This window comes from Camelus bactrianus, chromosome 8 (genome assembly GCF_048773025.1).
Source record: "Camelus bactrianus isolate YW-2024 breed Bactrian camel chromosome 8, ASM4877302v1, whole genome shotgun sequence".
NCBI lineage: Eukaryota > Metazoa > Chordata > Mammalia > Artiodactyla > Camelidae > Camelus > Camelus bactrianus.
Window position 1 is genome coordinate 95034539 of NC_133546.1, and position 18167 is coordinate 95052705.

An 18167-nucleotide genomic window follows, 5' to 3' on the forward strand; every position below is an offset into this window, starting at 1 on the left:
TGGGTGGAGGGCTGGACCAGGGAGGTAAAATATGAGCTGCGGGCCTTGAAGGGTTAGAGAAGTGTGCAGAGGCAGGACTGCTGCCTCCTTCAGGATGCCCCCAGAGTTAAAACTATTTCTCTCCATCACTGCTACTCTCCTCCACCCTCCAGATCCCTGCCTTCTCTCTGCTCCTCCTGTCCATGTCTCTCCCTCCACTTTTCCCCTTCTCCCATCCTCCTCCCATCTTCTCCGTCCCTTGCTTCCCCACCTTCTCTTGCAGAACCCAGAGAGGATCGCTGGCCCTCCTGCGCATGCGCATTCTGTGCCAGCTGGACCGAGGGTTGGAAGCTGCAACTCCGAACCAGTCATCAGCCCCAAAGGCTTCTCAGCTCTTTCGCCCGGTAGGACTTTGGCTCCTGCCCTGGCGCCCCGGCCACAGCTGTCCAGGGCCAAGTGTGCACCTGCCGCCTCTCGCCCCAGCCGGGCTCCCCTCAGTCCGCGGCTGGCGTCCCCTTCCCCTCTCCCGCCAGCGAGTCCTCTCCTCCCGAGCTGCCTCTCATCGGGCGCCGGCCCGTCCCCGCCCCTAAGTGGGCTGTGTCCCGGGAGGGCGGGTTCTGCGGACCCGGACGGGGGCGGGCGCCTGGGGCTGGGGCTGGCCTCTGAGCGGGGCTACAGCCCGCGTCTTCCCACCCCGCTTTCCCTGCCCCGCGACCCCGGGGCTGCCCTCCTCTCCCTTTCCCGCTCCCTGGGGACCAGCTCAGTGGTGTGGGCGCTGCTCACCGGACTGAGAGCCTCCGGCTGTGAACCCCAGCTTCTCCTGGTGGAGTCGGGAAAAGGGAGCGTCAGTGCTGAGCGAGCTTCCGTCTCCTCCCTCAGTGTTTCTGCCCCAGGTAAGTACCTTGAACACTTTCACGTGTTATGATGTCGGTGCTTGATGATGTCAGTTTTTATAGTGAGAGGAATTACAGTGATGAAAACAAGGCTTGGTTCTGTTAAAAATGAGCTGAAGGCATGAGGCTGTGACATCCTCCATCTTTCCCTCTCCCAGGGTGAAACGTGTGACCCTCGATCTTAAAAAGATAGTTACAGTCCCTAACTAGCCCAACCCAGCTAGGGTCTGTTAACAGGAACAGCACCACCAGAGGCGTTGGAGACTCAGGGACTTTGCAGTCCTAAAGAGCTCCTGGCAAAATTTGGTTTGTTTTGGTTTTTTTGTTCTTCTTAAATTGTGGGGCAGACTAGTAGTATAGAGGGAAATATAATTGTCAAGAAATATTTTTTCATTTAACATCTTTATTGTGATATTGTTCACACACCATGAAGTCCACCCACTTAAATGCTACAATTCAGCAGCTTTAGCATATTCACAGTGGTGCAACCATTAATATTCCAGAACGTTTTCATCACTTCAGAAAGACCAGTGGAAATGAATTACCTATCCACCCCTTCCCAGTGCTGGTTCTAAAGAAGTTTCTTGGTTGTTCCTGACCATAAATTATCTTGTTACCCATAAAAAATCTGGTAGGAAATCTAAACAGAATTGTATTGAATCTGTCTATCAAAGCAAGAAGAATTAATGTCTTTATGGCATAAATTTCTTCTACCCATGAATATATCTCGGACCCTATATTTTCATATTTCCAGAGCCTGGCCCATGGGAAGTCCTCTTTAATTTTTGGGTTTGTGAATGATGAGATTCTATACAGCGTTAGTTGCAACTGAAGCCTTTCACAGAAGAGAAAAGTAAACTCACTGAAGCCAAGTGACTCTCTGATGGTCAGAAAGAGTGACAGCCAGTGCTGGAGTGATCCAGTGGACTTGGTGTTTTTAACCAGAATTCTCCAGCACCTACAGCTAATGGGATCAGAGTATTCTTTTATTTTTTCTAAATGGCGTTGCTTTTATTTTTACTTATTTTTTAAAATTATTTTTTATTGAAGTGTAGTCAATTTAGAATGTTAGTTTCAGATGTACAGCAGAGATTCAGTTATAAACATATGCATATGTATCTACATATGTTTTAGATTGTTTTTAGTACAACTCATTACAAGAAATTGAATATAGTTCCCTGTGCTATATAGTAGGTCCTTGTCATTTATTTTATTTTTATTAATGTGTATCTGTTAATCCCCCATTTCCTGCCTGCTAACCACAGTTTGCTTTCTATGTCCATGAGTCTATTTCTTGCAGCACCGTATTTGCTACTAATATATGCTTTTTGGCTGCTTTCAGTTTCAGTAATTCCAGCTTATCTGTGGGCATTTTCCTTCTGGTGGGCCTGTGTGTGGTTTGCACACGTGATATAAGAGTTGTGTATTTGGGAGAACTCCAGGCCTCATGTAGTGCCTGGTAAAGAGTGCCCACAGAGCTGATGCTTGAACTGGGAAAAAAAACATAGTAAACGTTGGAATTTCCACTATGGTTGAGACTTCCAGGTTTCTATAACCTGTTTATCCCACCTTAATGTTCGCTGCACCCATACTGGGTAATTTGGTGGAACTTCATGGTATGGTGGTGTAGAGACGGGGCCTTGTATGCTTCTTCTCTTTCCGTTTTCTAAGACTCATTCTCCTTGGCCTTCCAGATCCTCCCCCAGTAGTGCCCAAGGCTGGCTTGTTGCTGCGCTGAGGCAATATTTGTTAATAAGGCCATTTCCTCATCTCTTCTGAGCCTCCGTTTCCTTCTCTGCACAATGAAGTCTTAGACTAGAAAAGTGCTTTTCAGTTTCTTTTAAGCCAAGTTTCCTTTGAGAAACCGAATATACAAATCTCTCCTCCCATTCAACATACAGATTTTGACATATCCTCCAAGGAGTGACATAGCTCTTTGTGGACAATTGAAGTGATTGTGATTCCAGGTGGCACAGAAAAGACTCTTCAGACATTTATTGCAGGGAGAGGGCAGGAAAGGGGCAGTATATCCCACTTTCTATTGTGAGCACTGGAACAGGGGCTTGGGTTTAAATACAGTGCCCGACGTGGCCTCTCTCTAATTTTTTTTTTTTTTTTGCCTCTCTCTAATCTTGCACAATGTGATAAACCTCTCTCCCTCAGTTTCTTAATGCGTCAAGTTGGGGTGATAATAATTTAAGTCTTTTGTGAAACATTATACACATAAGAAATTTGTTTCTCGGTAGAAACAAAACCTCGAGAGAATCTGGGATTTCATTAAAAAAAAAAATAATCTTGTCCACAGCACTCTGTGTCTATTTTGAAGTTCCTTGAGGGAGAGTGTTGGGTCTAAAGTCCATCGTGGGACAGGTGGCCCATGGATCTGTGTGCTGCAGATTGCCCCCTCCTCCCCAGTCCTCTTCCTCTCAGTCCAGGATGAAGTTCCCTAGTAGATTTACACAGAAATCTTGTGGAAATGGCTTTTCATTTTATTGTTTCAAGAAGAAGGGCTGCCATCGTGATCTCTGTAGTCAGGTTTTGGTGACCTGAAGGCTATGCAATTACGTTTTTCTATTTAATAAAAAGAAAAAAATTACAAGTACAAAATTAGGCCTACGGTGGTGGCAGGGGCTCTTGAAATTGGGGGCCATTAGCTTTGTTAGTTTCAGGTGCAGGGGCCTCTGGCCATGAGGACACATCTTCGTGCTCTGAAGTTGGAGGGACCTGTGGGCTCAGTGGGAATGTTTACTGAGTGTATCTCATGGGCTGGGCATTGACCTATTTGTACTGTGTGTTCCTTATTTGAGACAGTGAGTTCGTTTAACCTCAATAGCCTCTTTAATAAATTAGACTTTTTATTTTGAGATATAATGTAGATTCCCATGTAGTTGTAAGAGATAATATGGAGAGGGCCTACGGACTTTTTGCCCAAATTTCTTTAAAGGTTCCATCTTGCAAAGTTGGGATACAATTCAGTAATGACTCACTAACACTTTGAGGTTTGTATTATTGCCCTCATTTCTATTCATGATTAAACTGGGGTTAAGAGGAGCACACAGGCCTGCCCAGGTCACCCATGGTTAGTGTAGAGTCGGGTGAAACGTGGGCTTGGGATTTCCAGGCAGTACCATCATGATGCTCTGTGGCAGGGAGCAGCATTCACTTTGCTTGTTTATTCATTCATTCAACAAGCATTTATTGAGAAAACTCTGTGGGTCAGATGCTATCATAGGTTTATCTGATTCTTCAGCAGTATGGAGAATCCGGTAATGTTTCCTTCTTTTTTTTAATCTGAGAAAATTAGCTCTGAGAGGTTATAAACCCCCCAAAGGAAATATAGCACATAAATGAGGGATAGTAAATTTGTACACTTCCTTCTTCTTATGCAGGTGGGACCCTAGGCATTTTACATTTGTAAACGTCCATAATCCAGATATATTCTTGTAAGGCAAGGATTTTTTTTTATTTGAAGTATACTCATGTTTACAATGTTGTGTCAATTCCAAGGTGTTTTTTTTTTTTTCTTGAATTTGGAATTCAAAAAATATTTTTTGAGGGGGGTAAATAGGTTTATTTATTTGTTTCATTTTTTTTAAAATGAGGTACTGAGGATTCAACCCAGGACCTCATACATGCTAAGCATGTGCTCTACCAATGAACTGTACCCTCCTTCCCAAAGCAAGTTTTCTTATCAAGTATTCTGCAGCTTAGTAGTTCAAATAAATTGGAGATGAAATCCAGGTCTTTAGATCCTACTGTGTTTCTTTGCATTATATCCTGCTGAGGGGTGTGGAAGCAGTTCCTTTATTCATTCCTTTATTCAGCAGTTTTGAGCATTGACTTTGCATCAGGGCCTGGCTAGGTGCTTGGAAACAGAAAACAAGAAATGACCCTTTTCTGCAGAGGGCGGAGGCCTAGAACAAAAGCTGCGTAATGTGATCCGAGCTGCGGTAGCCATGTGCAGACGCTGAGTACAAAATGTACCCACGGCTTTGCTTGGGCTTCCCCTGCCTTCTGACTGGTACACACCAGGTCACCGCAACCCAGTGAGGCCCGCAGCCCGCAGCACAGTATGTACCTCGGTCTCCTCTTCCCTCTCGTCAGGGCCTGCAACTTGAACATCCCTGACTACGTGCAGTGTGCTGAGGACCACCAGACTCTCCCCGTGGTGGTCCAACCCGTGGGGATCATCTCAGAGCAGAATTTGTTGTGCATCTATAAGCGAATCTCCTTGGTGAGGCAGATCAGCCCGTGCGGCTCGCAGTGGGCACTCTATATCCACTAAAGTCACCACTATGCGCCCGAGAATGGGTGGAGCGGCTTCCAGACCTACCACAAAGTCGTGGGCCTTGTCACCATTACCGACTGCCTCTTGGCCAAGACCTTCGAGAAGCTCCACGTGCAGAGGAGCTGTATGGCACCACGCTCTATGACTCTCTGCTCTTTGTCTTTGTGCTGCATGGGGAGGTGGCCGAGCAGCCGCGCACCGACGTGGCCTTCAATTTACGAGGACTGCAGGGTGGTGGAGAAGAGGATCGAGGACTTCACTGAGTCTCTCTTCATCATGCTCAAGTCCAAGTGGCTGGACTGTGCATCCGACAAGACTGGGGACAAGATCCTCCTGCTCTACATCCTGTTTGAGAAGGAGGACTTTGTGGGACTGGACACAGAGAGCAGGAAAGTCTACCTGGATGCCCGGCCACCCTGGCTATGTGAAGGGTTGCTTCCCTACATCCAGAAAGGGATCAGCAAGGAGGAGGGCTGTCTTGTAGCCAAGGCTTGAGGGAGGAGCAACCCGCCGGTTTTCAGACGTTTAAAAGTGAATCCGCCTTTGTTTCAGAGAGATTCTTTTAGGGTTATTATAGAAACTTACTCCCGCTTTTCAGCCAATTCCCCTGGTGTGACCCCTGGAGTTGCTGTCCAATAGAGTAGCCAAAGACACTGATGCTAGGAGAGCTGGGGAGGAGGCTGCTCTGAGCTGAGATGTGCTCTAGGTCAAATGCACATCAGACGCTGAGACTTGTCTAGTAAAAAGAATGTAAACTATCTTGTTACTTTCTTTATTGATTACATGTCAAAATGATAGTAGTTTACATACAGTAGAATAAGATATGTTCTTAAAATCAGTTTCTAGGGGTTTTTTTGGGGGGGTTACCTCTTTAAATGTGGCAACTGGGAAACTTTCTTTACATGGCTCACATTTCATTCCTGTTGGACAGCCTCTCCTGGGACAGTCTCATCCCTGTGCTTATAGATGTCATGCTGAATCCTGAGATGCAGAATGAGGCGCTGGTTGAGCTGGGGGTGGAGCCAGTGTCTCCTGCCTCCCAGGTCCAACACCTGCACGGCTCAGGCCCTCTCTCCCTGCCTGACAAACACCATGCCAATTTAGAACAACAGAAACACTGCCAGGGGTTTCCAAATGAGCTCCTTACGCAGGGAAATGCGTGTCACGGAGTATGGGGCACAGCAGGGAAAGATTCGTCCTCAGTTTGTCCCTGTGATTAGGTCAACGGACCCACTTTGCCTTGGAAGTGCAGACGAGTTCTTCTGGGCTGCCTACACCCCCAACTTCTGCTCTGTTTCCCTGTGTATCTATTGAGATATCCCTCGAGCAGAAGAAGTTGAGATGCCTTTGCCGAGAGGTGGTTCCCCTTTGCTGGGGAGATTGTGGGAATCTGTGTCCCCCCGGCCTACGGCCTCGGGCCTTGACTCTGGAGAGGGCTCATGGCGGTCCCACAGGTGACGGTCGGAGGACCTGGCACGTGCTATCAGGCCCGAATTGGAGGAGGTGTTCTGCGATTCTCTGTGAGTCTAAAATCAGATTCTACTTTCTGGTTGTTGGTAAGTTGGAGGAGAAGATGCCAGAGAATTGATAAAAAGATAGTTCAGACCAGTCCTGTGAGGGACAGGCACAGGGGACCCGAGTCACAACTGCTTGTGGTGCCTGGCGGGCTCTGGATGAATTTTCACTTCCTCCCCGTACATACCTCTATGGCTTAAGGAAGGGGCGAGGCATATCGAGGCCATGACCTGTACTTGTACTCGCAGGGCCCTGTGATCTACATGGCTTTCTCCACTTCTGCATCTTGTAGATGAGCTGGCAGATGTAGTGGTGTGGGCAAACCTGAGGGCACAGATGCCAGCACCGTGCCACTCCCAGGCTGGCTCCATTCCCGTCACCTGTCACCTCCAGCTCAGTCCCCAGGCGTCAGTGAATGTAGGTGCATCGGTGCAACGTAAGCAGGGACCAACTTCTCCCCCTGGACAGAATGGTGGGTGAGCAGTGGAAGCCTGGAGCCCTGCCCCAGCCCCCTGGCCAGTGCCTCCTCTTTTGTCACAGGAGGCACTGGTGATATGTTTGCTCAGCAACTGCTTGGCTCTGAGTCTGCAGACCAACCAGAGAATGCCAGCTTGTTTTTGCCTTTTGAAGTGTGTCCTTGGGATTTGGCGGAGTAGCTGGTTGTGTGCTTAGCCCATAGTGGTTGACACTGTCACCATTGTTTACCCAGAACCTCGTGTAACAGGCATGGCTCTCGGCATCAAAATACAGTAGCGCATTAAACCTCCCTGCTGGTGGGTCTGTCTGTTTTGGTACCATAAGGGCTCAGCCAGCATCTGAACGTCAGTGAGATAACGCGGCCAGTGAGCTCGGTTCAAGTACGCTCTCCTCCAGTCACTTTTACTCCATTGTTGCTTTTACTATTCCACAGTCAGTACTTTTTTAAACAATGCTTTGGTGCAGGAACAGAGCCTAATTCTCTCCTGTTACTCTTGGTGGGAGTGAGTAAAATTGTCCAGCTTGAAATGCGACCACATTTTTTAGCTCAAAACCTGTCTACATGCATCTAGGTGAAGTTTAGGTTTGGGGCGCTGACCACGTTGGTGTCCCCCGGCAGCGCCGCTCGCCTCAGGCCCCTGCCTTCCCTGGAACAATAGGTGAGGGTGGGTCTCACCGTCCCCTCGTCCCTGTCCTCACCAAACTCACCTAAATTCTTGTAATTGCTGTCAGTTATTTTTGTTCTCATGTGTTTCTAATTTTCGCTGTTCCTCTTTTCATTTTTCTATTTCCCTTTCTATCTTGTACCGCCCTGTGAGCATGTTGTTGCGTCAGAAAAGTGGACTGTGCACACCCTGCATTGGAAATATCCAGATTGTCCTCCGTGCTGTCCCCATCGCTTTAAAAAGCAAAAACCTTAACAGTTGCCTTGATCCATATATTATCCTAGTCATCTTTTTATTTTCTAGTTTTTTGGAATTTTTGCTTTGTTAGCACATCACCCACTGGTGTTTGATACCTGTAAAAATCCTTGCTTTGAGGAACCAGTTTGGTCCTCCTTATGTTTGTTGACAAATGCGCCCTTATTAAATTTGTTTGATTGTTTTGAAGAAGTGAGATGCGAATTGATTTAGGCGGCTGCTGAAGAATTTTTTTCATGGAGAATTTAAACTTGGAAAGTCAAAATCTGCAGCATCTTCCTTGATTCTGGCTTTCACACAAACGTGCTTGGCACGCGGTTCCGAGCTGTCGCTGTGTGACGTGCGTGACGGAGCTTCCTGGACGGTGGTCACTGGTGAGAAAGTGGCAGGCTCGGAGATGACCAGCTGCAGGGGATGCTGTTGGAGGAAGCAGTCACCGGTTTTATGTTTTTTGTTTTTGTTTTTGCATTTACCTTCCCCATGCCATTTACTTTACTTTGCCTTCATAGAGAGGCAGGAGAGGGTCTAAACTCCATGCCACTCTTATTTTCCCTTTACGAGGCTGGTTTTTCTGAGTATCAGAACAACATGGTCTTCTCCTAAGTAGCTGGCTCACTTGGATCTGGTGGACACAGGGACCGCTAAAGGGGACCGTAGCTTCCTCTCTGCTCCAGCCAGTGGGCATTCAGATCCGGGTCTGTGGTTTGCCTCAGCAGCCATGCAGGCCTCCCTGTACCAGCCTTTACTATTAACCCATGTTGGCAGTAAATAGCTGACTCCGTGTCTGTTGCAGCTGACGTCCACCACTGACGGCCGTGTCGTTAGTTTGCGGTAGTGACTCTCCAACACCCCAGTCAGCCGTGAAGTGACTTTGCATTCTCATCCACACCCTGGTTCATCTCACCCGGGGAAAGGGTTTGGCCACCACCGTCATGCTGGTCATGAGACCTTGTTTCTCCTTTCATGCCCTGGTTCAATTGTGGACACTTCATCCTTCACTGACTTGGTCTCGCTTGAGACAGGACAGACTTTCTGAAAGAGCCCATCACATTCTGGGGGGGAACAGAACAGAAGTAAGAGTAGCAAGTAGGTGTCAAGGCTATCTGGGTTGGCAAATGCAGGCTGGGATCTGTGAAGGCTGGGCTGTGCCTTGGACACAGGCCTTTCCCGTGGCTCCCGATAGCCCAGGTGTCGGAGTGAGTACAGCCTTGCCTGGGTTCCCCCATCCTCATCTGCTCACTGGCAGATGTGTCTGCTAACAAGGAACTGCCCAAAACCTCGGGCCCTTCAAAGTTCAGACCACAGGAGAACCTTGAGTCCCTTCTCCTGGGCCTCCTTTGTGAGAATCCAGTGCCTTCTGAGGTGACCAGCGGCAGGAGATGCCTCCCCCTCCAGGGAGTTCTCTTCGGAGGACTGTGACGCACTCTACCTTGCTATGAGCTTGTGGGGTTCAATCCGTGGTCCTTGCAGAACCAGACTTGAGACTGGCTTAGCGATAGAAATGACAGGACTGATTCCAGGGCAGGGCCGCGGGGAGGAACAGGGGAAATTGAATGTGACCTCAAACACCTAGGTGGGTTCTGGGTCTGTTACTAAAATCGGGAGCCTGGGAGGTACCTGCCAGGAATCGAACTCTAGAGTAAATGGTGGACATGAGGCATTTTTAAGATTCCAATTGTCATCCAAGTTAGGACTTCAAAGAGGCACTCGGGTCTATGGCCCTGGGGCTCAGCTGAAGGAGCCGGACAACAGATACACATTGGGAGTCGTCATTCTTAGCTGGTGTTCACAGCCGTGAAGGTGGATGAGCTCATCTCGAGAGGTGCAGACTGAGGCTGAGTCGGGGCAGGGCTGTGCCTGGGTTGGAGGAAAGCCCAGACCATGCAGCTTTTGTGTCTCAGTCAGTGGCGTTTGGGATTTTCAGAGCAATGGAATTTATCCTTAAGGGTCCTGGGGGTGGGCAGGGCCACCCAGGAAGAAATATGAAGGGAGGGTTGTGGCCACACGTGCGCGTCTTGGGATGATGCAGAGGCTGCATGGTCCGGGAGGGGAACCTCCTTGGAAGCTGGAGTCGGAGTTGGGAGTGGGGAGAAGGTAGTCACTCTCAGCTGTGAGGGAGGGACAGAGGCCTAGGGAGTCTCCATCCTAGCGGACTCTCTTTCCCACGAACAAAAGGCCAGCAGACAGAAGATTTGAGGTGAGAAGGGACGGGCGCTGGGAGAGGAGCAAAAATGGAGAATGGTGGTTGGACAGTTCTGGAATAGTCTCCCTGCAAAATAGAGTTAAAAAAACCCAGACTCTTAAGAACATTGATAGTAACGTTGGAGGAGATAGTTCTTTTTCTGGCCTCCTAAAGGTAAGGCATGTATCCGGGGATACACAGAAGATTCGGGCAGTCTGGTCCGGGGGCTTGACCCTTACCAGGGGGAACAATGCAAGTTTAAAGGGGGAGAAGGGCAGCGGAGGGAAACTAGCCAGGCCTCGTGTCAGGTACCAGTCGGCCGCCCTACTTGCGTGTTGCATTCACATCCATGTCTCCCAGGTGGGCGGTGGCAGCCCCCTTTTGCAGATTAGGAAGCCTTCTCAGAGGGGTTAAGAAATTGGTCCGTTTAGCGGCTAGTCAATGCTGTAGCAGGATTCAAGCAGGGCCTTGTCAGACTTCAAGGGCATGTTCTATCTACTAATTCCGGTACCTCCCTGTTGTACCTGGATTGGTGAATTGGGTCAGTTTTGGAGCCGTTCACAAATAGTACGATTTAAGTGCCTCAGGACTGTTTCACAAAGCTCAGTGTTCTTTAATGGTTCAGAAGCACCGCAGTGATTTTCGCCCCACAGAGGTAAGGTCTTACTCCTTTGACGCTGACGTGGTTGCAAATTACGTACAGGTGCAAAACCAGACTTAGCAGCTTCTGAAGGGAAACTCTCCAGTTCTCCCTTGATAGGCTTTCTTCCACGGGATGTAACCTGCTGCAGCGTAGATCTGAGCTTTCCGTATGGAGTGAGGGTTTGATATCCAAAGTTAGCAAAGAAGTTTCAGAAGGAGAAAATCGATGTTAACAATTTATTTTGGGGTTTCATTAGACAAGATGCACTATCGCTTAATGGCCCATATAACATATGTAATTGAATACAGAATATTGCATTCCTTACATTCTAATGAGAGATGTCTTGCAACGTAAGGTTGTCTGCTTTGGAACTTCAGCTCAGCCACTAGGGTGCCTGTCAGTGTGTTGGTGTGATTGTATTTACACAGTGCATGTAATCTGGGCTTCCTCAGCCCCAAACACTCCAGTGCAGAATCATAGGCTGTAGCCATCACTTAGTTACACATATACTTCTACAACTATATGATACAAAAAAAAAAAATAAAAGAGAGAGAGAGAGAGAGATTGCCTTTATCAAAGTCCCTTTGATTTTAACTGCAAACTGTTGTTGAGCAGCTCTGGTTTCCTTTGGATATGAATATGTACATTTCTTTGCATGTAACTTGGATTTTAGACTAGAACACCAACCTCTTGCTTTCCATGAGCCACAAAACTCATAGCCCAATGACATACGTATGAAACATTTTATTCTTTTCTTCTGAGACAGAATCCTTGAATCTGGGACTTGGGCTGTGATTTTGCTTTTTGCTCTTCCCACCCCTCTTGTTGTCTCACTCCTTTTTCCCACGTGGCCTCCAAGAGGTCATGGTCTCCTAGGAGCAGGTGGACAAACACCAGTTTGTCGCCAAGCAGTCCTGCCGGTGATGGAGCCCAGCCAAGAGCTAAAGGAGATCATCAGAGAGGGCTTCCTTGAAGAAATGGGCTCTACATTCAGTTATGAGGGCAGAGTAAGATTCAGCCAGGAGAAGGAATCAAGAGGGTGACTCAGGTGGCAGGAGAAGCCCGGGTAGTGGCCTGGAGGCTTGTGGGGTGGGGACTCGGGGAGAGTGCACTGTGTGGTCTAGGGTGGAGGGTGCCCATGCTTGGAAGGACCCTGGAGTGGGCCTAGGGATGGAGGGCTTTGGAGGAGCTTGGTTTCTTACTACAACTGACACAGAAGAGGCAGTGAAGGGTGTCAGCAGAAAGTGACCCTCATGAGAGGTACTCCTGGTTTTGCTTCTGATGTTCTACAGAAAGAAGGGGTCGGGGTGGGCGAGAGCAGCTCTGCCCGTCCCTTTGAGACCCACCCCTTCATTCATTTATTCATAACACATGCATTTCTGAGTGTCCAGGGGAGAGAGGGTGGACTCACACTAGTAAGCAAAATGTATTGCTTCTTGAGAACTTAGCAGTGTCAGAAGTTTTCTTAGCGTAGAATGTTCTAGGAACACAGCAGGGGCACCTAACACAAAGTGCAGAGGTTCGAGGGGAAGGAAGGCTTCCTTGACAAACCGTCAAAATGAGCCTGGAGGCAAGTGGGAAGTAGCAGCAGGTCAGGGGGCACCTGAGGTCATTGGGGACCTGGGTACTGAGGTGAGTCTGGACGAGCAGTGTCGGGGGTGGGGCTAGAACTCTACCAGGGAGCCTCTGAAGGGTTTGAAGTGGGGGTGATGTAATTAAATTTGTGCTTTGGGAAGGCTGTCCTGGCTGTGTGTGTGTGTGTGTGTGTGTGTGTGTGTGTGTTTGTGTGTGTGGAGCGGGGAAGAGGGGGAGAGTGCCACCAACTGGGAGGGTAATTAGAAGACCATTGACAGGCTGGGGTGCCACCAGTGGGAGAGGGGCGTCGGGGCTGCTTGGGGACGGCAGGGGCAGTGTGGATGCCGGATTTCCTCATGGGGAGGGCTTATTAACGGGGACCCCCTAGCGGCAGCTGGTGGCTGGAAGAAAACGGATGCAGCCAGGTGGACTTTTCTCTTCTTCCCTGCCTTGTGTGATGATCTTAGCTCAGCGAACATTTGGAACAGAAGAGCTAAGTTTCAGGGTAGCCCAGGACTTTGTTGAGCTCGTCCGAGTGAGATCTGATAGGATTTAGGCTTGTGTAGAGACCTGCATATTCACTTAGCTAGAAACGTCCCGTCTTTTGGATTTCAATAGGGGTATATATTCTTGATAAAGATTGCTTTCTTTGTGAGAGGAAATTTAATACAGCTGCTGTCTTTCTCAAAAAAAATCTTATCTTTTAAGAAATTTAATATTCAAAAGAATAGAAAAATTTAAAACTGATAAAGTAAGGCTTTGGTGTAGTTTCTTTGGTTTCTGAGTTAATGTAGAGTTAGAGCCTTTGCATTACTTAAATAGCACATTCTTGTCAGTATTTAAAGAGCTGTTAGTGAGCGCCCCAGGCCCCACTTCTCAAAGCATCATTAAATCTTGCTCTGAAATAGTGAAGTCATAAAGTTCTTGTTGGCAGAATCCAAACAGTTGGTTTATAATTTGCAGCATAGCAACATTTATAAAATAATAATAGGTTCAAAATTAAGAAAGTGGAAGATAATTGATTTTTTTAAAGCTGAAACATAAACTCTCTTGTGTTAATGTTGCAACTGGAAATTTCGAAAAGTAAAATCCTACTGTAATATCATCTATGTGGAATACATATATGTCTATCACGTTTGCAATGTAACTGGGCAGTGGTTTTTGAAGACAGGAACATTTCAGCTGAGATACTGGCAGTGATGCTTGCTGGTTTTCAATGAAAGACCCTAAATTTGCGTTCTTAGATTTATTCTTTTCTTTTCTGTTCTCTCTCTCTCTAACTTTTTTTTTTTTTTTTTTGTAGTGAGAGGGCTCAGTAGTGCTTTGCCAGCATGATTTTGGGGCAATTTGGGGGCAGATATCGTGCACAAGCAGTGAGATATTTCCATGCATTTTACTTTCCGGACATCACCATGGAACATGTGGGGGTTTGTGCCTGCAGGCCGGGATGCTGCAGGACTCCCTGATCCATCACCGTTATGTCTTGGAGCTGCTCCAGTCAGTGAATGACTTTCTGTGCCTTGGAGGTAAGGTGATCTGATGCAGATGATCAGATGTGTAACAAAGTACTGTTACTTGAAATAGATAACCTATCAAAAATGGCTCTAAAATACAGGATGAAGGAGGAGAAATGGCTGAGCTGCTTGCATGGGGAATATTCTCAGGTGACTCCCTCATTGTGACTCCTGTCACTCCCCACCCCCCCAGGCCTGCACGGCAGTCATGCTGAAGCAAGCATGCACTTTCTCAGAAACGTGCTGAATTTCCTTGTGCCTCTGTTTGTTGGTTTTTTTTTTTTCAAAGCACATCTTGCCCATTGCTTAAATGCCATCCCTGCCAAGTCACCTCTTACACTCATTCTTCTGGACCTCGTCCGTACATAGCTGCTGAATGGATGAACAGAATGTAGTATCTCCATGTAGTGGAACATTATTCAGACGTAAGAGTGAATAAAAAAGAAAAAATAAATAAAGGGGAATATGAAAAAGGCCACCAGCTCTGGGAAGTCCACCCTGACTGCTCAACCCGCCCTTTTCCCTTTGAAACCCAATCACTTATGCTCCTCTCTACTCTTATTGATAGTACTTACCAACTTCTAATAAACTTTAACACTTTCAAAAAAAAAAAAAAGAGAGAAGCTGATACCACTTCAACATGGACGAGCCTTCATAACAGCACGTTAAGTGAAAGGAAGCAGACACAAACGGCCACATATTGTTGACTTCAGTGATCTGAAATGCTCAGAATAGGCACATGCAGAGGCAGAGAGCAGGTGATGGTTGCAAGGGGCTGGGTGGAGGGGGGTTGGGGAGTGACAGCTAGTGACAGGGGTGTTCTCCTGGGGTGATGAAGTGTTCTGGAAATAGATGGTGTTGAGGGCTGCACAACCATGAGTGTGCAGAAGACTGCTGAGCGCTGTCTCTGGGAGTGCCTGTGGTTGGGGGCGGATTTATTTTGTTCTCATCCGTGAAGAGTCATCTTGTGCTGAGGCCATTCTACTCTTGTGAGTGGTGAGTCTCAGAGACTTTGCAGAGTCATGTGTTATTTTCCCCCTTGCTGAGTGTAAGCAAAAAATTTTTAAGCCTGAGAAAGTGCTCCATCTGCAGAAATGTCTTTCAGTTTTGCATGGTGTAAAAATCTTGAGAGATTTTTAATCGTTGAGGACAGCCTGTGGGGGGATACAGCCCGTGAAGCCTGGGTGACACTGGGAAGAGCCACGCTTCCATCCCTGACAGGGGTGGGGATTTCACCCCCGTTCAGGCAGTGATGGGCCCAGACCCGTGAGCGGAGTTGACAATCGTGAATATTTACGTGTATCCGCTGCTTCATCTTGGATATTAATTTCAAGCTGAGTCAGTTTGTGGCGGCAGCCTCATCCTACATCAGGAATCTGTACTATCTGCTCTTTGAGGTGAAGACCTTACAGACTTGATTATTTAACATTCTCCCTTGAATTGATATCTCAGATTCCTTTGTCAATATTAAAACAGCAGAAATATAGACGTCCTTTTATGCCGATGTGACCTGGAGCAGGTTTAGTCTCTGTGCCTCAGTGGCCTTATCTGCGGGTGGGGAAGATGATAACAGTGCTTCCCTCAGAGGGGCTGGTGAGGGGAGAGTGAGGAGCATAAAGGGAGGACTTACACGAGATGCTCATGAATGACAAAATTTAGTGTTCTCAGCCTGGTGAGGCCACAGGGGCCGAGATGGCCGAACAGAGCATTCCTAGCCGGAGCTCGATCCGTGTTGGCAGCTGTTATGATCAGTATCACCACTGTGGGTTATCAGGCAGTTTTAAGACTTGGTAATAGGAATTCATGAATAATGTTAAAAGATTAGACAACTCAGATCCGGTTTACATAGTTCTCAAGATTTCCTTTGAGAAATGGATATTTTTCCCCCATCTTTAATCTGAGTTGAGTCTCTAAAAAAATTCTGTATTCCTCCATCTTTTTTATTTAATTCTCCATTTCTTGAAAAAAAAAGTCTTTAAATGGAGTTACTGGTGTCTGAATTGAGGGTCTCATGCATGCTGAGCACATACTCTCTCAAGTGAGGTATAATCTCCCCCGTGATTTTTTTTAAACTTTTCTTTCTTAGTATTCAGAGGTTAGAGGCCTCTAATTCTTTTTCTGGAGACATGTCCATGAACCTGTAAATCTATAATCAGTGGACAAAATTTGGTTTATGAAAAAATTCTATAAAACTTTCTGCAATCCATTCAAAAGGAAATGCTCATTGACATAAAATGTTTCTCCTTTATGGTGATTTCTAATTTTTTGTCTGCCTTAACTTATTAAAAGTAATCCTCATCATCATAATGACCAAGCTTGCTCTGAGTGGACACCTCCCTAAGGCTAAAATGCTTTCCTCATGTTTTACCTCATAGCAGGTTTTTAAGGGTAGGTATCAGTGTCTCCTTTTTTGCAGCTGAGGGATTGAGAGATGGGGCAGCTTGTCCAAAATCTCACACAGCTGGCGCTGGCAGACTCAGGGCTGTAACCCAGGCTGCACAGGATGCTTTCTCAATGGCTCCTCTGATCAGCCCCGTGTTGAGTGGTTTCCCGAACTCCTGTGAGTCCATAAATGAACGATTTTAGCGGTCTCAGTTTGATGAAGCCTTCAAAGGAGACACACCAGTGAGAATGTGAGACAGAGTGGCATAAATTGAAATTGTACATTTTCACAAATGTTGCATTCTCAGGCAATGACTTAAAAAGTATATGTTTTTTTTTATTTTAGTGCTCTGTAAACACTAAAAACAAAACATTAAAAATGATTATAATGCAAAATAGGAGTGGGCTTTGAAAGTCCAACCATTGCTAATGATGTTGCTTGTTTTTCTCTAGTGGTGCTTATTGACAGAAAAATTTACAAAGACTGAATTGGTTCTATGTAGTCTTAGTATGGAGGAAAGTTTTGTCAGTGAATATTGTAAGTAAAATCTTTACTCTTTTCTTTCCTGATGATGAATATGTAAGTTGTTTTCATGGCTTAAGTACATTTCCTCATTTGTGAAATTTGAGTGATGCCGTTTACCTTGTTTGACTGTGAGATGTAGACGCCTTGTATACGAAGCACCCAAGAGCTGCTGAGTAAAAATATGCTGTCACAAGGACAGATAGTTTAGAAGGATCAACTCTGAATACTAAAGAGGGTGGCTTGTTTCTGATGCATATTCAATATGCATATATATGAATATATGAATATGGCTTAAAGTAACAAGGATTCAGGGTTTTGTGTGTGTGTGCAGTATGAAGGTTTAATGAAATCTGTATCATTCTAGTGAGACAGGGACTAGTTAAATCACCTTAAGCAGACGGCCTTGAAGATTATTTACACAGAATGTGTGTTGTTACAACTCAGAATTCATGTTGCCGTGTAACCATCCACTCAGAAGTTTAAATTCGTAGAAATCTGACCGGAACTATTAAGTTTAGAAAAATCCACATTGATCATTTTAAGGGAATAAGCTTCTTTCTTTTGTGATTAAAGAAATTTTGATTTATTTTTCTGCATGCTTAATAGGTTTTAAAATATCAAAACATTGATTTGACATGTCACTTTTTTTTTAATAGAATAAAGCTCATGCTGTTTTAATGTGCAAATAAATGTTTTTGTATTTCAAAACACTTGTATGATTTCCTGGCTCTTTGAGAAGTATTTTGCAAGATACTTAGATTACCTACTGTTGGAAAAATACAGACGTGACTTTTATGAATAGAGGTCTAGTACAGATCTGTTGGTTTTTGCTACAGTGCATGACATGAGGCCTAGGAGAGAGAGCTTTGCTGCTGATTGCCGGAAGGACAGATCCCAGATCTCAGTCTCCCCTCCTGTAAAATGAAGTGGCTGGACTGGATTCTTTCCTCTTCTAAGATGAGTTTCCATGAGCCTGTGTCTTTTGTTTATATTCAAGAGTATTAGCAATGTCAGATAATATACTGAATACCCCTCCCTTCCCCGAAACAAACTGCAGTATGTGCTACATAAGCTTTTAGTTATCTGATTCTTGTTTCTGATTCAACAGGCAATTTTTGTGTTGCATCTTTCCCGGCAACCTGGAAGGTCTTTTTAGCCATAGGAGGCGCTGTTGCACCTTCATACAGTCTTAATTTTCCTGTTTGTAAAAGAAGGCTTAACGAATATTTTTTTGCTTTGATTCCTTTGCTTAGTGCTTCAGAATAGCACAATG

General features: G+C 46.1%; 1 protein-coding gene across 3 annotated transcripts in view; it reads left to right on the plus strand.

Annotated features, from left to right (window-relative positions):
• LOC141578440 (uncharacterized) overlaps positions 1–18167 on the plus strand; it is a 147687-nt gene that overhangs the window by 24233 nt on the left and 105287 nt on the right. For 2 of the 3 annotated variants that reach the window (XM_074368897.1, XM_074368896.1), the window contains 2 exons: positions 153–383; positions 794–872. In XM_074368897.1, the coding sequence (XP_074224998.1) occupies positions 183–383; positions 794–872 (280 nt within the window). In that variant the 5' untranslated portion in view covers positions 153–182. Of the gene's footprint in view, positions 1–152; positions 873–13775; positions 13999–18167 lie in introns of all 3 variants that reach the window. The other variant, XM_074368893.1, reaches the window with a different exon arrangement.